The 25,399-nt window shown below is 42.3% G+C and overlaps 1 protein-coding gene across 1 annotated transcript in view; it reads left to right on the top strand.

The window, feature by feature from the left end:
* The first annotated feature begins 8,796 nt into the window (after positions 1 to 8,796).
* Positions 8,797 to 25,399, top strand: part of TBC1D2B (TBC1 domain family member 2B) — a 138,647-nt gene continuing 122,044 nt past the window's right edge. The window contains exons 1-2 of the mRNA XM_007951857.2: positions 8,797 to 9,150; positions 9,283 to 9,383. Of these exons, the coding sequence (XP_007950048.1) occupies positions 8,797 to 9,150; positions 9,283 to 9,383 (455 nt within the window). The remainder of the gene's footprint in view (positions 9,151 to 9,282; positions 9,384 to 25,399) is intronic.

The following is a 25,399-nucleotide window of genomic DNA, read 5'->3' as shown; positions in this document are numbered from 1 at the left end:
CCATATCAGAGAGTTCCAATGCTGCTTCTTCCTCAGGGATGTGTTCTGGGTCTGTATCCTGCTCCCTTGTTTCTACCACTTTATTTTCCTTCTTTATGTGGACTTTGATTGTCTGTTGTCTCTGAGACATCATGGTGTTGTTGTATTTAGATCTCTGTTAACTGTTTGTGAAAAGCAGCCAAGGGTGAGTCAGGCTTTTCTTGGTGGTTGTTTATCATTGGCCCGTTGATCGAGAAGGAAGTGGTGGCTCTCACTCAGTAAGTGAAGCTGCAGGAGGTGTGGGTGTAGTTGTGTTGTATGGGAACTGTTGCTGTCTTCCACGCTAAAGTTAGACAAAAATAACAATTGTATAACAATCAAAAATGTAAATGCAAATGGACAAAACACATATTGTGTAATCACACAGGAACAGGAACAAAAAAAAAAAAAGGAAAAAAGAAAAAACAAAAAAACACAACACAATATCTGGGGAAAGGGCAGTAAGAGAAAAAAGGTAGAGAAGGAGAATAATGAAGAAAAAATGGGAAAAATGCAAAAGAAAAACAAGGAACAGGGTTAATCATGAGAAAGAAAAAAAAAATTGCAACCAGGAACAGGAAAAAGAAAAAAAGCTGAAAACTAGAAGCTGGGAGGGGAAGAATGAAGAATAATAGTAAAAAGGACAAAAGTAATAATAATAGTAGTTTTAAAACAGACAATAACAAACAAACTAAAAAATAGAAAAAGGAAAAAAAAGAATTTGGGTCAGGGCACCCAGGCTCTGTGCGAACACACAGAGTGGGATGGAATTCCTGCTAGTCCAGAAGGTGGGTGGGAGTGAGGGATGGCCTCATCCCCATTCACCAAGAGGGTGTGGGGTATAAGAGTAACAAGGGGAATGTTGCATCTTTCTTGTAGTCTGGTCTGGAATGTCATTGCAGTTCCCATCAAGTGGAGCCTGTTCTTAAGTCCCTGGAATCTGGGAGAACGCTGCCACTTTAAATATCCCAAATGATCAAACTGCTTGTAAACATTCAAAATGGCTGCACCCTCCAGACAGGTAGAAATCCACAGCTCAGCCTGCCTTCCTCTCCGCTGCTTCCCCTTTTATTCACCAGCCACCAAAGTAGTCCTCTGTGCAGTCCCTGGCTAGCAGGGCAAATTTTTAGGTTAATTCTTAGGTCCTACCACCATTCAGGAATATCCAAGCTGTCTGTGCTGTCAGGATCACTGCCAGACCACAGCTCTGTATGTCTCCTTTTTTGGTGTTTCCATGCAAACTCTTCTGCTAGTTGGAGTTTAGTGCACTTCTATATCCTTTCCTTCAAGGCTCAGGGGTCCAGGATTATCTTCCATATCTGTGTTATTGGTTCCCCTTTTCTTTGTTGAAGAGGGTCTGTGCAGTCTTTCTGCCTTGACTGCTGCTTCCATTGGTGTTGATTGTGTAACCAATAATATGAAATCTTTGACAATTTCAATCTTTTCTCTGTTTATCGTGATGCTGCTTATTGGTCCACTTTTGAGGATTTTCATTTTGTTTATGTTGAGATGTAATCCATACTGCAGACTGTAGTCTTTAATCATCAGCAGTAAGTGCTTCAAGTGATCCTCACTTTCAGCAAGCAAAGTTGTGTCATCTGCATATAGCAGGTTGTTAATGAGTCTTCCTCCAATCCTGATGCCATATTCTTCTTCATATAGTCTAGCTTCTCAGATTATTTGCTCAGCATACAGATTGAATTAAGTATGGTGAAAGGATACAACCCTGACACACTCTCTTCTTGCTTTTAAACCATGCAGTATCCCCTTGTTCTGTTTGAACAATAGCCTCCTGGTCTATGTACAGGTTCCTCATGAGTACAATTAAATGTTCTGGAATTCCCATTCATCTCAATGTTACCCATAATTTGTTATGATCCACACAACTGAATGCTTTTGCACAGTCAATAAAACACAAGTAAACATCGTTTTTTGTTTGTTTGTTTGTTTAATTTTATTGTGATTTGGGTGAAAGTTTACAGAGCAAATTCATTTTCCATACAGCAATTCACATACACTTTGTCTCATGGCATTGACCGCAGTTTCCCACAATGCAACAGCTCTCTTCACACTTCCTCCCCATAGTTACCTCTTCCCTGTGTCCATCCCTCCCATGCATTCCTGCCCCCCCCACCACAGCTGTCTCCCCATGCATACACAGCCCTTCTATTCTCCCATGATTGATCTCTCCAAGGAATGTATCTACCTAATGCAAATGTTCAGCTCATATGCCTGTCTTTTGTTTGGCTAGAAGCCACAGAAGTGGATTCAATTCCAGACCTGAAGGGAAGCTAGGTGCCATAGTCTCAGGGGTTTCACCAGGCTCTATCTGCAAACCTGGCCCACACCTCCTTTTCTTTTCTTTCTTTTTTTTTTTTTTTTTAATGATTTTGAGTTTTGTTCCACATTATTCTCCCACTCTATCCAGGATCTTCTGCACTGATCTCCCTCTGAATGGTTGACACTAGTAGCCGGGTACCATCTAGTTCTTCTGGTCTCATAATTGTATAGGCTAAGGATCTCATGGTGTACCAGTCATGTGGGCTAATTGTTTCCATGCATCTTTGGTTTTCTTCATTCTTCTTTACTTTGGACAAGACCCATCATTGCATCTAGATGGCCGCTTGCAGGCTTTTTAAGATCCCAGTTGCTACTTGCCAAAGTAGGGTGTGGAACTCTTGTTTTTGTGTAGTATAGTATGCCAATTGAGCTTGATGTCCCTTGTGACCATGGTCCCAAGCCCACGGGTCCAACTACTCACTCCCTTTGGGTAGCTGGCTGTGGCCAAGAAGTGATTACAACCTTGTTCCTTTACAAATACACTTGTAGAAACATTGTCTGCCAACCCTCTACAAGGTCATGGGCACACTCTCCCCTGCACAGACATACCTAATAGTTCAGCCTGTCCACCCATATATGCACCTGTAGATCAACGTTTGCAAAATACAAGTAAACATCTTTCTAGTATTCTTTGCTTTCAGCCGAGATCCATCTGACATCAGTAATGATATCCCTTGTTCCATGTCCTCTTCTGAATCCAGCTTGCATTTCTGCAAGTTCTCTGTCAGTATACTACTGCAACCATTTTTGAATTATCTTCAGCAAGATTTTATTTGCATGTGATATTAATGATATTGTTTGATAATTTCTGCGTTCTGTGGGATCACCTTTCTTTGGAATGGGTACAAATATGGATCTTTTCCAGTCAGTTGGCCAGGGAGCTGTCTTCCAAATTTCTTGGCATCAACAAGCGAGTGCCTCCAGCGCGGCATCCATTTGTTGAAACATCTCAATGGGTATCCTGTCAATTTCTGGAGCCTTGTTTTGTGCCCATTCCTTCAGTGAAGCTTCGACTTCTTCCTTCAGTGCCATTGGTTCTTGATCATATGCCACCTTCTGAAATGGATGAACATCAACCAGTTCTTTTTGATACAGTGACTGTGTACTCCTTCCATCTTCTTTTGATGTTTCCTGCATCATTCAATATTTTGCCCATAGAATCTTCCAGTATTGCAACTCAAGGCTTGATTTTTTTTTTTCCCTTAGTTCTTTCAGCTTGAGAAATGCTGAGCATGTTCTTCCCTTTTGGCTTTCCAACTCCAGGTCTTTGCACATTTCATTTTACTAATTGGCTTAATCTGCTGGAGCTGCTCTTTGAATTCTTCTGTTTAGCTCTTTTATCTTGTCATTTCTTCCATTTGCTTTAGCTACTCTCCATTCAAGGGCAAGTTCCAGAGTCTCTTCTGACATCCATTTTGGTCTTTTCTTCCTTTCCCATATTTTTAATGACCTTTTGCTTTCTTCATGGATGATGTTCTTGATATCATTCCACAATTCCTCTGCTTTTTGGTCATTGGTGTTCAATGCATCAAATCTATCATTTCACTCACTTACTGCCATTGAGTCGGATCCAACTCATAGCAACCCCTCCTTGGGTTTTCAAGGCAGTATCACTACAGAAGTAGATTTCCCAACCTTTGGTCTTTAAATTCAGGAGGGATATAATCAAGGTCATATTCTGGCTCTTGTGGACTTCTTTTAATTGTCTCCAGCTTCAGCTTGAACTTGCATATATGAGCAGTTGATTGTCTGTTCCACAGTCAGCTCTTGGCCTTGTTTTGGCTGAAGATATTGAGCTTTTCCATCGTCTCTTTCCACAGATGTAATCAATCTGATTCCTGTATATGCCATTGAGTGAAGTCCATGTGTATAGCCACTGTTTATGTTGTTGAAAAAAGGTATTTGCAATGAATAAGTCATTGGTCTTGCAAAATTGTATCATGCGATATCCAGCATTATTTCTCTCACCAAGGCCATATTTTCCAACTACTGGTGATTCTTCTTTGCTTCCAACTTTTGCATTCCAATCACCAGTGGTAATCAACACATCTTGATTGCATGTTTTGTCAATTTCAGACTGCAGAAGTTGGTAAAAATCTTCAATTTCCTTATCTTTGGTTTTGGTAGTTGGTGCATAAAATTGAATGATAGTCGTATTAACTGGTCTTCCTTGTAGGCATATGCATATTATCCTATCACTGACAGCATTGTACTTTAGGATAGATCTTGAAACATTCTTTGTGACGATGAATGCCACACCATTCCTTTGCAACTGTCATTCCTAGCATAGTAGATCATATGGTTGTCTGATTAAAAATGGCCAAAATCAGTCCATTTCAGCTCACTAATACCTAGGATATAGATCTTTATGTGTTCCATTTCATTTTTGACAACTTCCAGTTTTCTTAGATTCATACTTGGAACATTCCATGTTCCAATTATTAATGGATGTTTTCAGCTGTTTCTTCCCATTTTGAGTTATGCCACATCAGCAAATGGAGGTCCCCAGAACTTTATTCCATCCATATCATTAAGGTCGGCTCTACTCTGAGGAGGCAGCTCTTCCCCAGTCATATTTTGAGTGCTTTCTGACCTCAGGGCTCATCTTCTGGCACTATATCGAACATTGTTTCATAAAGTTTTCCAGTAATATATCAGACAGTGTGTTTCACTGCTATTCATAAGGTTTTCACTGGCCAATTCTTTAAGAAGACTCTTCCGAGTCTGTCTAGTCTGGAAGCTCTGCTGAAACCTGTCCACCATGGGTGATTCTGCTGGTATTTGACATACTGGTGGCATACCTTCCAGCCTCACAGCAACATGCAAGCCACCACAGTATAGGTTGTTGTTGTTGTTGTTATGCGCCATCGAGTCAGACGCAACTCACAGCGACTCCTCCTTGGGTTTCTGAGGCAGTATCACTATGGAAGTAGATTGCCCAACCTTCCTTCCAAGGACTGGCTGGTGGGTTTGAACCACCAGCCTTCTGGTTAGCAGTCAAGTGCCTTAGGCACTACGGTACCACAGCTCCTATAGTATAGGTAGTTACCGGTAATATCCCCATTTTATAGATGAAGAGATTGAGACTCAGAGAGGTTAAATAACTTGCCCAAGGTCACACAGCTGGTAACAGAGCTAGGAAACAAATACCACGAGTCTGGCTCTACGGTCCCTCTTTAACTCTATACTGTATTGTGCTCAAAGAACCAGACCTCTGATAAAGGCTCAGGAAAGGGGTATTTATGTGGCAGCTAATGTGGGCTCTACAGTGGATGAGTGGGGCCTTGGAACTTGCTCTTTAACTTGTCTGCCTCCAAGCTGGCAATCAAATTTGGTTTCCCTTTTTATCTCAGAAAGTTCAATTTTCTATCCATGCCTTAAGTGTGTTTGTGTAAAAAAATGCAAAATCATGAAGGTAGGATACTTGTTTTTTTCTGTCTTGGCCCTCTCACAAATATACCTATAATCTTTCTTTTGATGTTAGATGATATGAGCTTTTGTACTTGCTATTCCCTCTGCCTGGAATGCTTTCCCCCTAGATCTTGGCATGGCTTATTCTCTCACATCATCCAGGTCTCTGAATAACACTGATACCCAAACCAGATAAAGGCACCATTAAAAAGGAAAACTACAGACCAATATTCTTCATGAATATAGATGCTAAAATCTTCAACAAAATCGTAGTCAATAGAATCCAACAACATATCAAAAAAATAATACACCATGACCAAGTGGGATTCATACCACATATGCAAGGATGGTTCAACGTCGGAAAAACAATCAGTATAATCCATCACATAGATAAAAAAAATAAGAACCACATGATTATATAAATTGATGCAGAAAAGGCATTTGATAAAATCCAACACCCATTCCTATTCAAAATTCTCAGCAAAATAGGAATAGAAGGAAAAATCCTCGACATAATAAAGGGCGTATATGCAAAAGCAACAGCCAACAAACATTATTGTCAATGGAGAAGGACTCAAAGCATTCACCTTGTGAACGGGAACTAGACAAGGATACCCTCTATAATTACTTCTATTTAACATTGTATTGGAAGTCCTAGCAAGGGTAATAAGGCAAGAAAGAGAAATAAGGCATTTGACTGCTAACCAGAAGGGTGGCGCTTCAAACCCACCAGCTACTCCTCGGAAGGAAAACTGGGCAATCTACTTTCATCGAGATACTGCTTCAGAAACCCAAGGAGGGGATGCTATGAGTCCAAACTGGCTCGATGGCAGTGAGTTTGGCTTTTTTTGAAATAGGCAAAGAAAAAGTAAAGCTATCCCTATTCACAGATGACATGATCCTATATATAGAAAACCCAAGAGACTCAGCAAAAAAAAAAAAAAAAAAAATTACAGGAACTAATAGAAAGGTTCAGCAAAGTGGCAGGATACAAGGTCAACATATGAAAATCAGTTGGATTCCGCTACATCAACAGAGACCTCTGGAAAGCAAATAAGGAAAACAATACCATTCACATTAGCTACCAAAAAGATAAAATACTTAGGAATAAATGTTACCAGGGACACAAAAGACCTGTACAAAGAAAACTACAAAGCATTACTACAAGAAACTACAAGAGCTCTACATAAATGAATCAGAGCATGCCATGTTCACAGATATGGAAGCTGAATATTGTGAAAATGTCAGTACCACCCAAAATAATCTATAGAGTCAAGGTAATCCTGATCTAGATTCTATCTACATTCTTCAAGGATCTGGAAAAAACAATCACTAACTTCATATGGAAAGGAAAGAGACTTCGGATAAGCAAAGCACAACTGAAGAAGAAAAGCAAAGTAGGAGGTCTCATACTGCCAGATCTCAAAACTTGCTATACAGCCACAATAGTCAAAACAGCATGGTATTGGTATAATGACAGAGAGATGGACCAATGGAACAGAATCAAAACTCAGAAATAGACCATCCATCTATGGACAGCTGATCTTTGACAAAGGGCCAAAATCCATCAAATGGGGGAGAGATAGTCTCTAACAAATTGTGCTGGCAAAATTTGATATCCACTTGCAGAAAAATGAAACAAGACCCATACCTCACCCCATACACAAAAACGAACTCAAGTTGGATCTGACTTAAATGTAAAACCCAAAACTATATAGTTCATCAAAGATAAAATAAAGGCAAATCTAGGAACCCTAATTTATGGCATAAATAGACTATCAAAACCCAAAATGCACAAGCAGCGGAAGAGAAACTAGATGACTGGGACCTTTTAAAAATTAAATTCTTATGTGCATTGAAAGACTTCTCCAAAAGGGTAAAAAGAGAACTTACAGATTATGAAAACATACTTGGCTATGACTTATCTGACAAGGGACTTATCTCTAAAATTTATAGAAAACTTCAAGACCTCAACACTACAAAGACAAATAATCTAATTCAAAAATGGGCAAAGTACATGAACAGACACTTCACTAAAGAAGATATATAGGTGGAAAACAAACACATGAGGAAATTCTTACCATGCAAATCAAAACAACAATGAGATATCATCTCACCCCAGCAATAATAGCAGAGTTCAACAAGACAGAACAAATGCTGGCAAGGGTGCTGAGAGATTGGAACACTTGCACACTGCTGGTGGGACTGTAAAATGGTACGGCCACTGTGGAAAATGGTATGGTGTTTCCTTAAAAGACAGAAAATAGAAATACCATTTGATCTAGCAATTCCATTACTAGGAATATATCCTAAAGAGGTGAGAGGCAGCGTAGAACAGACAGACATATGCACCTATGTTTATTGCAGCACAATTCACTATAGCAAAGAGATGGAAACAACCTAAATGCCCATCAAGAGATGAATGGATAACCAAATTATGGTACATTCACGTAATGGAATACTATGCAACACTAAAGAATAATGAAGAATACCCTAATCATCTCACAACATGGATGAATTTGCAGGACATTATGCTGAGTGAAATAAGTCAGTCACAGAAGGACAAATATTGTATGAGTCCATTATTGTAAAGTCAAGGAAAGGTTCACGGAGGCAAGGAAATTCACTTTGTTGGTTTATCAGGGATGGGTGGAAGGGGCTATGACTTAATCTGACAAGAAATACACTGTTTTAAGTGGACAGCCAGATGAGTTTTGAGAAATGCATGCTCCAGAGCAATCCACATCCCTATAAAGAGTATTCCTTTCACCTCTACAAGGCGAGAATTTTGAACTTCACATTACAGGAAATCAGTTGTGGCTGAGGGGTGAGGTGACCTGCCTCAGGATCTCGCAGCTGGGGCGCTGCGGGGGCCTGGGCGGGGGCGGAACTACAAGTCCCAGGTTGCTTTGCGCACCCGTGGGCCGTGCGAAGCGGCGGGGCCGCGGGAAGGGGGCGCAGCTGCGGCGGCGGCGCGGAGGCTCGGGGGCCAGGGCGCTGGCGGTTGGCGCGCTCCGGCAACGGGCGATGCCGGGAGCCAGGGCCCAGACGGAGGAGGGCGGCAGCGAGGGCGCGGCCCCGGGGGGGTCCGCAGAGCCCGGGACGGGGCCCGGGCGGGAGCCAGCGCGGTTGTGCGGCTACCTGCAGAAGCTGTCGGGCAAGGGCCCGCTGCGTGGCTACCGCAACCGCTGGTTCGTGTTCGACGCGCGCCGCTGCTACCTCTACTACTTCAAGAGCCCGCAGGACGCGCTGCCTCTCGGCCACCTGGACATCGCCGACGCCTGCTTCAGCTATCAGGGCCCCGACGAGGCAGCAGAGCCCGGCGCCGAGCCTCCCGCACACTTCCAGGTGCACAGCGCGGGAGCGGTCACGGTGCTCAAGGTGGGACCGCCCGCGCTCTGCAGCCCCTCCCCCTCCTTCGTCTCCGGGGCTGCTACTCTCTGCTCAGGCTGTCTCTGCCCATTGGACTTTCTGCATTCACCCTCTTCTCAAAGGCCTTTCATCCTGACCTAGTTTGTCTTCATTTCCCACATCTCCAAATTCCGTCCCCATATCCCATATGCCCTGTCTCAGGATTTAGGCCAGCCTGTCCCCTCCCTTCCTAAGACACTGACGTAACGTCTCCCCCTGCACTTTCCCTGGGGGCCCCCGTGCCCTCCGTCCCTCCCATTCCATGGATGTCCTCCCCTGCTAACGCGACCGCAGCCTTCTACCTCCAGGGGCTCCTTTATAAACTACTGAGGGTGACCCTTGTGAGCTTCATCTGCCACCTCTGTAAAATGGGGATAGTACAGGTAGCTACTAGGAGCCCCGATGGAGCAATGGCTAAGTGCTCTGCTGACCAACAGTTGGCGGTTTGCACCCACCAGTGGCGCCGCAGAAGAACGACCTGGCGATCTGTTCTCATAAAGATTACAGCCTAGAAAACTCTATGGGACAGTTCTACTCTGTTCTGTGGGACCATTATGAGTCGGAATTGACTTGACAGCACACAACAACAACAACAGTAGTATGAACCCTGTAGGGTTGTTGGGATTAAATGAATTGTACAGCAAAGTGCTCAGTGAATGTTACTGTGGTTAGTGTTACAGACAAAAGAGAGTCAGGGATGGCAGTCCTGGCCAGTGTGGGCAGGGACGCTCCAGCTAAGGTCACACAACCAGTAAGTGGCAAAGCCTGTTTTTTTGCTCCTTGTTTTGGCTGGAGAGGTGAGAAGAGATTGGTTCAACCAGCTATCCCTTGCTCATTTCTTTATCTTCTAGCGGAGACAGGATAGTGTGGAAGCATTGGCCTAGAGTAAGGAGGCCTGGTCCTGGTGTTGAAATGCTCCCCATCCCTGGCGGAGGGGAGGGGCTAGATTCCTTCATCTTCTAGGGCCTCCCTCCCTCTTAGCACTTGAGGGTCTGGGCCCTGGCCTAGAGTTGGTTTGCCTCACTCCTGGCCTTGCTCCCTGCCTAGTTCCTGTGTCTCCACCCTCACTCCTTTCTTTCACTTCTCTTCGGTATTGCAAGCTGGGCTTTCTCCAGAGAGCAGTGAGACTGGGCTGGGATGTATGAAAACTTTCTGCAGAGCCGGCCAAGGGCAGAGCAGAGTGGGCTGTTCTTAGTGCCCTGGACTTGTGAGCACAGGGCTGGTCCTTGAGACTTCCAGAGCCAGCAACAGCTGGAGCTGCACCCCGAGGTCATTTTTGGAGCTTTGTCGACCCTGCTCTTGCCCTGTTGAACAGGTTGGATTCCCACATTCTTTTGGGGTCCCCTATCCTATCTCTGGGTGCAGGCAGCCTCTTTCTCCAAAGAAAGCCAAGTCAGGTTGCAACTCAGCTTGGGTTTACTTGGTGTTTTGTTCAAACTTGGGAAGGACCCCAGCGAGTCCTCAGGGACTTCTTTCAAAGGTAGAGGCTTGTCCTCAGTGTACACGTGGACAATTCCAGTTGAAAAAGAAGATAGACATCCTGTGTCAGATCTTCTCAGATGATGTTTGAGCCCTCCATCAGGTTTTTCATTAAAAAAAAAAAAAATTGAGGCCACAAGACCGTGTCAGAGGAGTGTGGCTTTAGAGTTGGATGGGCTTTGAGCTACATAAAATTGAACAAGAAAACCAAAGTTACAGAATGGTTACATAGAGAATGAGAACATTTATACATAGGTTAAGAAGATCATGCCAAACAACACTACAGAATGGTGAGTTTAGAGGCCTACGTGGGGGTGACGAGACCTGCTTTCAGGATAGTGGTTTCTTCTGGTGGAGAAGAGAGGGCGGTGGGACTGGGGATGGATGCCCAGGGGCTCCCACTGTCTTTGCAGTGTTTTATTTCTTGGCCTGAGTGATAAGTATACCAGAGCTTATTATATTCTGTTTCTGTCTTGTATGTTCAGAATGTTTCTTTGAAAAAAAAAAAAATCTACTTTCATATGGGTTACTGACCATATAGGAATATTTTGATGTGTAAAGTTAAATTGGGCACAGAACCAGACAATACCTGAGATCAAGTGTCAGTTTTACAAAAACAACGAAAATGGAAACATAGGCAAGGCTTTCCAAAAGCAGGGAGCAGTGGAGATGTAGGTTTTTTGAGGAGTGCATTCTAAGGATGAGTTTCAACGTACAGTGATTTCTTTTGAAGTAAAAAATTTTACATTGAGAAACAAAGAAAAAGCGATTTGCTCCTGTTAAAAAAATGACAGCTTAGAAAACCCTATGGGGCAGTTCTTCCCTGTCACATGGGGGTCAGTATGAGTCGAAAATCAACGCCATGGCACCCAACAACAGCAGAGGTGGAAATCAGCTGTTTGTCTTCCTTCTCACCTTGTAAGTTCTAGAACTGATTCCCCTAAGCATTTCTTATATTTTACTTTAGGGCAGCCCAGACATGGGGAAGAGTCTGATTTCCAAAAGAGGATTGTAGGTTAAGGAATATAATTAAACCCTGCTCAAATTTTAGTTAGTTATATGTAATTTTATAGATACCGTTTCTTTAGACAGATGGGTTAAAAAGAGAGAAAAATCAGCAATTTGCTTATTGCATTATCATATGTTTCTTGTTTTAAAGTGTCTTTCAGCCTTCTCTGGAGAAGCTGTGGTTTTGTTGGATTTTTTCAAACTGTTTTACGGCTTGAGTCTTAATGAAAGTCGATATTGGAATTTCTTGGTAAACTTCTCTCTTCCCGAGCTTGGGGATCTGGGGCAGTTTCATATTTTACAGACGAGAGAAAGGAGGCTAACAAGGGGAAGTGATTTGCCTGAGATCATGAAGCTAAACTCAGACCCTCTTTGAAAATAGAAGCTCCCAGAACAGTCAGTGTACCAGATGCAGATTATCTCATTTTATATTATCTATGCTGACTAGTCTACCTTTTTTTGGACATTGGATATTAGTTATTTTGGGTTAGATAAAGTAGTGGAGTTTCTTTTTACTGTATTTAATTTCTGCCCTTTTTATGTAGTAAGAAAGCACCACAAGCATTTTACCGCCAGATTCTTTACCTCAATGTATAGTACCTGTAATTGGACATTTGGAAACTGCTTTAAGGGTCAGGCAGAAGTGGATGCTTCCTGTGTGGAGATTGTGCATACGTGTGTGCTAGAAACTTCTGACTGAGCTTTGCCAGGATCTGAGGGAGGCAGCTCTGAAGTGAGCTACCACTTCAGGGAAGGAGCATGTGTGACTGATGGAGGGTAAAGCTTGAACAATCCTGCTTTGCCAGGTCCCTGCAGTCTCAGAGTGGGAACTATCATCAGCCCATCAGCAAATGAATTCTACTCCCTCTGCTCTCGTTCTTAGAGGCATTTGGTGCTCATATGGACATGTGTGTTAGTTTCTAAGTCACATGTGTAACCGAACCATCATGCATCTCTACTCTTAACCTACTTTTGTGGGAAGCATGCACATTCTCTGGTGTTGCAACTGCTTTTGGCTTAATGACAAACATTTGTTACTTGGGTAATCATAGTATGCTTAATTATCAAATAGATGTGGTGAGCCAGCTTTCCTTGTGGTTCTGCTAAGGCACTCTGCCCTGGAACATCTGCATCAATCTGAAGTATTATTTTTAAGTCCTTTGTGAGGATTTAACTATTCATGAATTTGTCATGGCTTCCCAGTTAGTTAGTTCCTTAAAGGCAGATATGGTATCATGCACATGACATCACACAGGATATATTAGTTACCTAATGCTGCTGTAACAGAAATGTCACAAGTGGGTGGTTTAACAAACAAATTGATTTTCTCATAATTTAGGAGGCTAAATGTCCGAACTCAGGGTGCCAGCTCTAGAGGAAGGTCTCTCTCTCTCTCTCTCTCTCTCTCTGCCCTGGAGGAAGGTCCTTGTCTCTTTTCAGCTTCTATTGGTAGGTTCCTTGGCAATCATGTGGTGAGTATCTTCCTCTCTGTCTGTGCTTGCTGCTTAATCTGCTCTTTTATGCCACAAAAGAGATGGACTTAAAATATACCCTACACTGATACTGCCTCATTGACATAACAAAGAAAACCAATTGCCAAATGAGATTATAACCTGAGGTATAGAGGTTAGGATTTGTAACATATTTTTTGGGGACACAGTTCAATCCATAACACATGACTTTCCATTTACTATTGTCTCTCACATGGGGCCACGTTATACAGTCATCACCACTGGCCTGCCCATGAGAGTGTAAGCTCCATGAGGACTGTTGTTTGTATTTGCAGCTCCCAGAACGGTGCCTGGCACAAAGTAGGTGTCTTAGGCTGGGGTCTCTAGAGAAGCAAAACTAATGAAATATGTGTTTGTGTGTATGTATGTTTATATGTACAGAGAGACAGACAGATTTATGTCAAGGAAATGTGTCATGAAGTTGTGGAGGCAGGCAAGTCCCAAATCTATGGGTCAGGTGTCGGGCTGAAGGCTTCTCCTGACTCATGTGGTTACCAGGGTTGGTGATTAATTTAAGAGGCAGTCATTGGCTCATGGAGCTGCAAGAGCAGGTGAATTCCAAAATCTGCAAGTCAGGAAGCAGCTGCTGGCTCACGTTGCAAGAACCACAGATCAGATGATGAGTCAGACGCAGAATTGAGAGCAAGTGAATGAACTTTGCCAGAATGTCCATATATATTGGATGCAGGTCACAACCCTGAGGAGACTCCCCTTACAACTTATTGGCTGTTCACATCAGATCACATCACGGAAGAGTAATCAGTCCAATGTCTGCCATTGGACTAAGAATCATAAACTCTAATAATGACAGTTATAAAGTTAGACTTTATAATTACCATTATTAGAGATTAGATATAGTTTAGGGAGCTCTGGTAGCCTAGTGCCTAAGGCAGTTGACTGTTAATCAGAAGACTGGCGGTTCAAACCCACCAGCCACTCCTCGGAAGGAAGGTTGGGAAATGTACTTCCGTGGTGATACTGCCTCGGTAACCCAAGGAGGGGTCGCTATGAGTCGGGTCCGACTCGATGGCAAATAACAACAACAACAGATATGGTTTAAGGAGATGTATATAGGTGTGAAATTGACAAGGGGTGGAATGTGATGGTTAATGTTATGTATCAACTTGATTAGGTTATGATTCTCAGTAGCCAGGTTGCCCTTGGTGTGAGTGGAAGTCTATGTTGCTGAGCCCATGTGTAACCTCCATCCCTGCCACCACGGCAACTTTGTTCATGAGCCCATTGGATAGTGACAGGAATAGGTAGGTAAAGAGGCTGACTAATATACACAGAATGTGTTATCCTATCCACTTGATTGTTTAAATCTTCCTCTGCCAAGGTCACAGTTTGGTGAGCTTTCACATGAGATATAGATTATCTTCACTTCTTTGGACCATTCAGAGATATCTATCCATGTGCCCTCCTGTATCCTTCAAGTCCTTGATGGTGGCAGTAATCTCTGCAGTGCTTACAGTATCGCCTTTGGTTTACTGTTTTCCTATGTAGGGGCAGTTCTAGTAGCTTCCACTTTGCTTTTCTACCATACTAGCCACATGTCAGGGATCCAATGAGGGGTTTCTGGCAGTTGCTGAATATATCTGTTCTTATTATGCATTCTGGAACTAGAGAAATCACTACAGGATGGGCACAAGTAGCAACTTCAGGTCTTCCGTGCAGTGCTTGAGCTGTGACTCTCAAGCCCTGAGCTCATCTCTATCACAACTTTGCCTAGTGAAACCAAACAGCTTCTGTATATTTCTCATTCTGACAAAGTTATAGAAAAGTATCAAGTACACAATCAATCACCTGGAGCCTTGCTTCTCACAAATATTCAATCCATTGGTGGTGATATTTTTTTTTGTATTTTTATTGGCACCTCATACCATGGAATAATGTGCCTTCTTTACTATTGGAGGCAGTATTCAGCACCTTTGTGACTAGCCAAACCTTAGAAAACTCATCCTTACGATTTTGTTTCTCTAGAATCATTCTCAGTACCAAATGTCTTAGGCCTTAGGCTGAGTTGTATATGAAGCTTATATATATATATATATATATATATATAGGGAAGGGGATATTTCTATCTGTCTCAAGGAAATGACTCACATAGTTGTAAAAACTGGCAAGTTCCAAATCCATGGGTCAGATGTCAGGCTGGGGGTTTCTCCTGACTCACGTGGTTGCAGGGGCTGATGAACTCCAAATATGCAGGTCAGATAGTGACTACTGACTTACATCCCAAGAACTAGGGGTCAGACTATGGCAAGTCAAATGTAGGATCAAGAGCAAGCAAGTGAGCTTTGCCAGAACTTCCATATACATTGGATATAGCCCCCCACCCCCCGAGGAAACTCCCCTTGTAACTGATTGGATGATCATATTATGGAGGTGATTATATTATATTAAAGAAGCACAGTCACCCCATTGTCTGCCAAACCACTGAGTATCATAACATAATCAAGTTGACACATAATATTAACAACCATAGTAAGCACCTATAGCAGACATTTGTTGAACGAATGCATAGAAGGTGCTTGCCCAGTAAGCACTAATTTTGACGTGAACTTAGAAATAATGAATGCATTAAATAGCATTCTTCCCTCATGTCATGGGGGTGGCTGCCATTCAGTGAAAACCCATCGAGTATATCAGATATCAGGAATCTAAAAGAGGGTACAGCTCACTCTTCCGCATAAAGATTCTGTAGGAGACCTGCATTTTCAGGTCTCTTGTATTTCATGCCTATAGTCTGGATTCTGAGGGAACTGCTGTTAGAGCAGAAGTAGATCTATGTCAAGGGCCAGATAGTAAATCTTTTGCTTATTACAGGCTGTATGGTTTCTGTCACCACTACTCTACTCTGTTGTTGTACTGCAGAAGAACCATAGAATGAGTGTGGTTATGTTCTAATAAAACTATATTTATGGACTCTGAAAAGTGAATTTTGTATAATCTTCACATGTCACAAAATAATCTTTTGATTTTTTCCCCAACCATTTAAAAATGTAAAGACTACTCTTAGTTTGTGGGCAGTATGTTGTTGTTGTTGTTGTTGTGTACCGTCGAGTCACACCTGACTCATAGTGACCCCTCCTTGGGTTTCCGAGGCAGCATCACTATGGAAGTAGGATTGCCCAACCTTCCTTCCGAGGAGTGGCTGGTGGGTTTGAACCGCCAGCCTTCTGGTTAGCAGTCAAGTGCCTTAGCCACTATGGTACCAGAGCTCCCTGTAGGCAGTATAGAAATAGGCAATTCGGTGGATATGGCTGTTAGGCCTTAGATGCTGACTTGTGCTATTGGAAGACCTTAGGGACTTTTCATTCATTCCTGTTCTTAGGAACTGGGTATAGACTGAACAAGACAAACACAGTTCCTGTCCTTATGGAGCTTTCAGACTAGTAGAAAGACATGAATAAAAATGTGACAGACATCCACTAGTCCTGTGAAATTTGAAAGGAAAGAGAGGCGATGCATGTATAATAAGGGGTCTTGTTTTTTTAGGAGCTCTAGTGGCATAGTGCCTGAGGCATTTGACTGCTAACCAGAAGGTTGGCAGGTCAAAACCACCAGCCACACCATGGAAGGAAGGTGGGGCAATCTTCTTCTCTAAAGATTTACTGCTTCGGAAACCCAATGGGGGTCACTATGAATTGGAATTGACTTGATGGCAGTGGGTTTGTTTTTTTAATTTTTATTTTTTAGTAGGGAGATCCAGGAGAGACTTGGCTGAAGAAGTGATACTTGAACTGTGATGTAAAAGATGAGTTGGTGTTAACTGGTTAAATAGGGAAGGAGAGGTTAAGTGTTAGGTTGTTATTATTGTCAGCTGCTCTTGAGCCAGCCCCTAACTCATGGTGACTCTGCACAATGGAATGAAACACTGTCTGGTCTTGTGCCATTCCCCCAATTGCTTGTTTACTGGACCGTTATGATCCATAGTGCTAGAGGAAATATGGTAGAGGAAATGACATCAGCAGAGACCCTTAGGTGGGAGGGTTGGTCTTGGGTGGATAGATGGCAGCTGGGATTGAGGGAAGCATGGCCTTGGGGAGGGCGGTCTTGGCCTCTCTGTGCAGGCACTTGGGGCCAGGGCAGAATTTTTGGTCTTTGTCCCAAGAGTTGGAGGACTCAGTGAAGAGTTTGAAGCAGGGATTGACAATGACTTTTTTTTTCCTCTTCCAAATTGTTGCCTAGGTCATGGACAATATTTTGATCTAACTAGGTTGAAGGATTATTTTGTCTGTATATTAAGGTTTGAAGTATTTATGTTATGTACTGTCAAACAGGTTTAAAAGTAAATAAATGCAAAATAAAAATTAGCTCGTTCCTTTGCTTCCTTTTTGCCCCCAACTTTTTATTGTGTTTTAGGTGAAAGATAACACAGCAAATTAGTTTCCCTTTCAACAATTTGTGTATAAATTGGTTGCTATCCCCGCAGTGTGTCAGCACTCCACATTTCCACCCTGCCTGCCTTATTTCCATTCCTCTAGTTTCCCGGCTGCTCCTTCCCTTCTCATCTTCGTTTTTAGGCAAATGCTGTCCATTTGGTCTCCTATAATTGTTCTAGAAAGTACATTCCTCATGGGTGTTATTGTTTTATTTTATTGGCTAGTTTATTATTTGATTCAAAGGTGACCTCCAGGAGTGGTTCCAGGTCAAAAGGGTGTCTTAGAGTGATAGTCTGGGGGTTCCACCAGTCTCTGAGTTCAGACCGCTGTTTCTTAAGTATCATTGTTTGAATCGGGCTGAGTGTTGGATCTGTGGTCTGTGAAGGTGGCTTGAGGTGCTTGTATGGCTGGGCCTGCCCAGGCCTGATGTGCTTCCTTTCCTGAAGCATTCCTAACAGCTACCTTCATTGATTTCTTTTGTGCTCTACTTACTTTGTTCATATACACGTTATCAATTTCCTTCCCCCTTGAAGGGTAACTGCTTCTTGGGAAATGGAAGAAGGGGCCAAATACGTTTTGAATTTGTGAATATCAACTTCCACGTCACTGAGGCTTCTGAGGGGTTTGGACAGGTCTCCTTAATCCAATGCCTTTAGCCATTAGCCAGTGGGTTACAGCCTTCCCGTCCTGGTCATCTATTGTTTTTGTATGTACATTTTTGCTAGAACAAAATTCAAACAGTAATCTTCCCGCTAGAGATAGAAAAGGACCCCATTATTGTAGAAATGACTCTTAGATTTGGGGAGGTAAAGGATTTTTTTAATTAGGAATTTTCGGTTCTCATAGAGATTTACATAAACTGTAAATAACCGTAATCATTGCCGTGGAGTCAAATCCGACTCATAGCAACCCCTCCTTGGGTTTCCGAGGCACTATCACTGCGGAAGTAGATTGCCCGTCCTTCCTTTCGAGGAGTGGCTGGTGGGTTTGAACCTCCAGTCTTCTGGTTAGCAGTCAAGTGCCTTAGGCATTACGCTACCAGAGCTCCAGAGATTTATGTAGTAGGCTCTTAATGATATTTGAGTGGGCATTTTCCTGAATCCTGTCAGGCAGAGTTCTCATCTGGTTTTTGTGTGTTTTTGCAGCGTGAATGCAAGGTGAAAGTGGTAAATTGGGGAGTTGAGTTCACAGAAGCTTTTCTTTGTGATGTTTCTAACTAGTTTCTGCTAAGTACTCTACCTGGGTGACTCAGTCCAGTAAACATGCTGGCACTCTTAAGAACATGAAGTTGAGGTGGCTCCAGGGAAGGCTGCAGTGCTCATGATCCCTAGTAATTAGTAGTTCACCAGGAAGCACAGGAAACCCAGAATCGACTCTCGCGTTTCAGGATGGTTTTTCCTGTGGTACCTGGGTGGCATAAATGGTTTGTGCTCAGCTATTAACTTCAAGGTTGGCAGTTTGAAACCTCCCAGTGGTACTGTGGAAGAAAGGTCTGACAATCTGCTTCTGTAAAGATTACAGCCAAGAAAACCCTGTGGCGCAGTTCTCTGTAACACATGGGGTATCCATGAGTCAGAATCAACTCAATGGCAGTGGGTTTGGTTTTGGTTTACTGTGTACCTGAGTTCAGCTTCCTAATTTTGAGTGTAGTCCTATTCCTATCTGTAGGCACATTGTGTCCTACTGGAACATAAGCTCCAGGGGGCAGGGATTTTGTCTCTATCATTACTGTTGTCCTTAGAAAAGTTATCAGGCACATATTAGGTGCTCAGTAAATATTTGTTGATTGAATGAATGCTTAAGGCTTCAGGTCCTCATGGATGTAAGTGTAGATGTGTATGGTGTGCTCTCTTTTTAAACTTAAAGGGAGGTTTGACAAGTTCATTTTTCATTCAGCATATTGTTGAGAGTCAACCGTGTTCTAAGCATTATCCCTCCTGCTGCAGATACAGAGCGGTGGAAAGTCTCCATTGATTTTAAAAACTTGAAATATTAAGGAGACTTTAAAGATAGATGAGCACATGATATATTTAGAAGCTACCACTCATCTGCCAGTTTGTCATACTGTGGTAGCTTGCATGTTGTGGTGAGTCTGGGGGCTGTGCCACTGGTATTTCACATACCAGCAGGGTCACCCATGGTGGACATGTTCTAGTGCAGTTTCCAGACTAAGACAGACTTGGAAGAAGGAAGGGGCCATCCTCTTCTCAAAGAATTGGCCAGTGGAAACCTTATGAATAGCAATGAAACACTAATATATTACTGGAAAACTTTATGAATGGTCCTGAAACATTGTCTGATACAGTGCTAGAAGATGAGCCTCTTAGGTCAGAAGGCACTCAAAATATGACTGGGGAAGAGCTGCTCCCTCAAAGTAGAGTTGACCTTAATGATGTGGATGGAGGGAAGCTTTCAGGACCTGCCATTTGCTGATGGCACACCATTCAAATGAGGAAGAAACAGCTGCAAACATCCATTAATAATGGGAATGTGGAATGTACAAAGTATGAATCTAGGAAAATTAGAAGTTGTCAAAAATGAAGGAGAATGTATAAAGATTGATATTCTAGCCATTAGTGAGCTGAAATGGACTGGTTTCAGCTATTTTGAATCAGACAGTCATATGATCTGCTATGCCAGGAATGACAAATTGAAGATGAATAGTGTTGCATTCATCATCATAAAGAATGTTTCAAGATCTATCTATTCTGAAGTACAATGCTGTCATTGATAGGATAATATCCATATGCCTACAAGGAAGACCAGTTACTATTACTCAAATTTATGTACCAACCATTAAAGCCAAAGATGAAGAAATTAAAGATTTTTACCAACTTCTGCAGTCTGAAATTGACCAAACATACAATCAAGATATATTGATTATTATTGGGGATTGGAATGCAAAAGTTGGAAAGAAAGAAGAATCATTGGTAGTTGGAAAATATGGCCTTAGTGATAGAAATGATGCCGGAGATCACATGATAGAATTTTGTAAGATCAACAACTTATTCATTACAAATACCTTTTTTCAACAACATAAACGGTAGCTATATACATGGACCTCACTAGATGGAATATACAGGAATCAGAGGGACTACATCTGTGTAAAGGCAATGGAGAAGCTCAATATTTTCAGCCAAAACAAGGCCAGGAGCTGACTGTGGAACAGACTATCAATTGCTCATACGCAAGTTCAAGTTGAAGCTGAAGAAAATTAAAACAAGCCCATGGGAGTCAAAATAGGACTTTGATTGTATCCTGCCTGAATTTAGAGGTCATCTGAAGAATAGATTTGATGTATTAAACACTAGTGACCAAAAACCAGATGAGTTGTGGGATGACATCAAGAACATTATCCATGAAGAAAGCAAAAGGTTATTAAAAAGATAAGAAAGGAAGCAAAGACCAAGATGGGTGTCAGAAAAGGCTCTGAAACGTGCTCTTGAATGGAGAATAGTTAAAGCAGTTGGAAGAAATGACAAGATAAAAGAGTTGAAGAGAAGATTTCAAAGAGCAGCTCAAGAAGACAGAGTTGGTTATTATAGTGAAATGTGTAAAGATATGGAGTTAGAAAACCAAAAGGGAACACGTTCAGCATTTCTCAAGCTGAAAGAACTGAAGAAAAAATTCAAGCTTCAAGTTGTAATATTGAAAGATTCTGTGGGCAAAATACTGAATGATGCAAGAAGCATTGAAAGAAGATGGAAGGAATACACAGAGTCACTACCAAAACGAATTGGCTGATGTTCACCTATTTTATTAAGTGACATATGATCAAGAACCAGTGGTACTGACGGAAGAAATCGAAGCTGCACTGAAGGAATTAGTGGGAAAAAAAAAGTCCCCAGGGATTGACAGAATACCCATTGAGATGTTTCAACAAATGGATGCCACGCTGGAGGCATTTACTTGTCTATGCCAAAAAATTTGGAAGACAGTCACCTGGGTAACTGACTGGAAGAGATCCATATTTGTACTCACTCTAAAGAAAGGTGATCCAACAGAATGTGGAAATTGAACAATACCATTAATGTCATACACAAGTAAAATTTTGCTGGAGATAATTCAAAAAACAGTTGTAGCAGTATATTGACAAGGAACTTCCCGAAATGCAAGATGGATTCAGAAGAGGACATGGAATGAGGGTTATCACTGCTAATGTCAGATGGATCTTGGCTCAAAGCAAAGAATACCAAAAAGATGTTTACTTATGTTTTATTGACTATGCAAAAGCATTGGACTGTGTGGATCATAACGAATTAAGGGTAACATTGAAAAGAATGGGAATTCCAGAACACTTAATTGTGCTCATGAGGAACCTGTGCATAGACCAGGAGGCTGTCATTCAAACAGAACAAGGGGACACTGCATGGTTTAAAATCAGGAAGGGAATGTGTCAGGGTTGTGTCCTTTCACCATATTTATTCAATCTGTATGCTGAGCAAATAATCCGAGAAGCTGGACTATATGAAGAAGAGTGTGGCATCAGGATTGGAGGAAGACTCATTAAGAACCTGCGATATGCAGACAACACAAACTTGCTTGCTAAAAGTGAAGATGACATGAAGTACTACTGATGAAGATTAAAGACTACAGTCTGCAGTACATGGGAGGTGTACAGACAACAAAGATGAACCCTTTTGCACATACAATACTGCGTGGTCAGTGAGGGCAAGCATTGATCTATGGGTGGATAGATGGGTGGACCGGCTGAATGATCAGGTATGTCTAGGCAGGGGATAATGTGCCCATGACTGTATATGCGTATAGCAGACAATGTTTCTACGTGCATATTTGTACGTGATGTAAGAATGTCCAGGTGTATAGTAGAGCTGACAAAGGGGAAGATTGTGGTGGCTTCTTGGCCACAGCCAGCTACTCGGAGGAAGTGAGTAGTTGACCTGTGGGCTCGGGATCATGGTCGCAGGGGACATCAAGCTCAATTGGCATAACATATTACAGAAAAACATTGTTCTACATCCTACTTTGGTAAGTAGTGACTGGGATCTTAAAAGCTTGCAAGAGGCCATCTAGATGCAACAATGGATCTCTCCTCGTCCAGAGCAGAGAATAATGAAGAAAACCAAAGATGCATGGAAACAGTTAGTCCAAGGGACTAGTAGACCATGTGATTCTCAGCCTATGTGACCATGAGACCAGAAAAACTAGATGGTGCCCAGGTACCACTGTTAACCACTTGGAGAGGGTGCAGGAGATCCTAGATAGAGTGGAAGAACAGTGTGGAACAAAACTCAAAATTGTAAAAAAAAAAAGACCAGGTCTGCTGGTCTGATAGAGCCTGGTGAGACCCCTGAGACTATGGCCCCTAGCCACCCTCCAGGTCTGGAAGTGAACTCACTCCTGTGGCTTCCAGTCAAACAACAGACAGGCATAATGGGGTGAACATTTACATCAGGTAGATACATTCCTTGGAGCGATCAATCATGGGAGAACAGAAGGACAGTGTTTGCACAAAGAGATAGCTCAAAGGGCAGGAGTACATGGGAGGGAAGGACACAGGGAAGTGGTAACTATGGGGAGGAAGGGGGAACAGAGCTGTTAAATTGTGGGGAATTGCAGTCAGTATCATGAGCCAAAATGTGTATGAACTGCTGTGTGGAAAAATGAATTTGCTCTGTAAATTTTCACACACACACACACACACACACAAAAGAGAGAGACTGTAGTCTGCAGTATGGATTACACCTCGACTTAAAACTAAAATCTTCACAGTTGGACCAATAAGCAGCATCACGATATAAATTTAGAAAAGTATGAAATTGTCTAAGATTTCATATTACTTGTATCCACAATTAACACCAACAGAAGCAGCAGTTATGAAATCAGACGTCATATTGCACTGGGCAAATCTGCTGCAAAAGACCTCTTTAAAGTGCTAAAGAGCCAAGATATCTCTTTGAAGACTACGGTGCACCTAACCCAAGCCTCATGTGCATGTCAAAGCTGTACAGTGAATAAAGAAGAGTTGATACTTTTGAGTTCTGTTGGTGAAGAATACTTAATGAACTGCCAGAAGAACGACCAAATCTGTCCTGGAAGAAGTGCAGCTGGAATGCTCCTTGGAAACAAAAAGGGCCAGACTTCATGTCACCTATTTTGGTCATGTTATCAGAAGGGACCATTCCTTGGAGAAGGATATCATGCTTGGTAAAGCAAAGGGTCAACGAAAAAGGGAAAGACCCTCAACAAGATGGATTGACATAGTGGCTGCAATGATGGGCCTAGGTATAGCAAGGATTGTAAAGATGGTGCATAAACAATGTTTTGTTCTGTTGTACATAGGGTTGCTATAAGTTGGAGCCAGCTCGATGGCACCTTGCAACAACAACATCAACATTTAGAATAATTGCCAGAGCATTGCAAAAAGCTTTGGAAGAGACCATATTTCTCTGTGTTGGGAGTAAATATCAAATGTCTGGAAATTTTTTTATTCTGAGGCAGATCTGGAATCTTACCACAGTAAATGAAGAGGAAGAGGAATCCTATATGTAAAGTACTAATTTGAATATGGTCCAGAGCCAGAAATCTGTGACTTGTATCGTTCTGTTGGCATTGCAAAATTGAAGAGATCTGTGTTAGTGATTATCAAGAGAAACTCCCTGGAGAAGATGAGGCTAGGGAAGTTGGTAGGTTTTGGTATAATTGTTTAGCTACTTAAAAACTTAGTTCCTCTTCGGTCAGCAAAATCTATTCCCAGTCAGATGGGAATCAGCATTCTTTAGTAAGTTTGCACACTTGGCCATGTGCTTAACTTTTGCCAAGATTGATTGTGTGGGAAAACTGGGATCTGGTGAGAGAAGGGGAAGGTTCAGGAGATGAGCCCCTTTGGGCTCCCCTACTTCTGCCCATTTCATCAGCCACACCTCCAGGAGAAAGTAGACTTTCTCTGAGCAGACTGTCCCCCAAGTGAGAACTTTTGTCCATGTGAGTGACTTGGCAGGCCTGGCAGTAGGCTGGAGGTGGGCAGGCTGATGTTATCGGAGATGTTGATCTTGGATTATAGGAATTTTTTCTAGGCAGCAAGCCCAGTTTTCATTTCCCTTTTCAGCTCCCTGATGTCCAGGGAAGACCGTGCTTGCAGAGAAGGTGGCCGGACCACTCACCTAACAGACTTGTGTTGAGCAAGGCCCTGATGGGAGTTAGGCATCTGCCTCTGGCCTTGGGGAGCTGGTCCTGTGTGTGTTCTAGGGTGTGATTAGGGCATTGTCATTAAGTGGCCCTGTGAGTTGGAGGAAGTCATTTGGTATTTTTATTCTGAGGGCCATTATCCCTTAGAGATGGAGAGGACTTTAGAGATCAGCCTGCCACGTACCTTTGGCAGCCTTGGCACTAGAACTTTCTCCAGACATATGAACAGTATTTTACTAGTTTAAACCCAGCAATTTGATAGTATTTGCTTCATAATTCCTTCTTAATCCTGTAGGGAATTAGATTTATTCTGTTTTTAGTTACTCTGTATAGATATTTACATTGTACATTTACCTATTTTATGCTGGGACATAGATTTAAAGTTTAGTCATGTGCAGGGTTTGTTTGTTTTTTTATTACTGTGATTTGGGTGAAGGTTTACAGAGGAAATTCACTTTCCATACTGCGGTTCACATATATTTTGTCTCATGACAATGACCACAATGCAACAGCTCCTCTCCCACTTCCTCCCCATAGCTACCTCTTCCCTGTGTCCATCCCTCCATGCACTCCTGCCCCTTGAGCTGTCCCCCTGTGCATAAGCAGCCCTTCTTTCTCCCATGATTGTTCTCTCCAAGGAGTGTATCTACTTGAGGTAAATGTTCAGCTCATACACCTGTCTTT

The sequence above is a fragment of the Orycteropus afer genome, unplaced genomic scaffold, assembly GCF_000298275.1.
Source record: "Orycteropus afer afer isolate SDZICR_OR568_19922 unplaced genomic scaffold, OryAfe1.0 scaffold00313, whole genome shotgun sequence".
Classification (NCBI taxonomy): domain Eukaryota; kingdom Metazoa; phylum Chordata; class Mammalia; order Tubulidentata; family Orycteropodidae; genus Orycteropus; species Orycteropus afer.
This window is presented reverse-complemented; position numbering and strand designations above follow the sequence as displayed.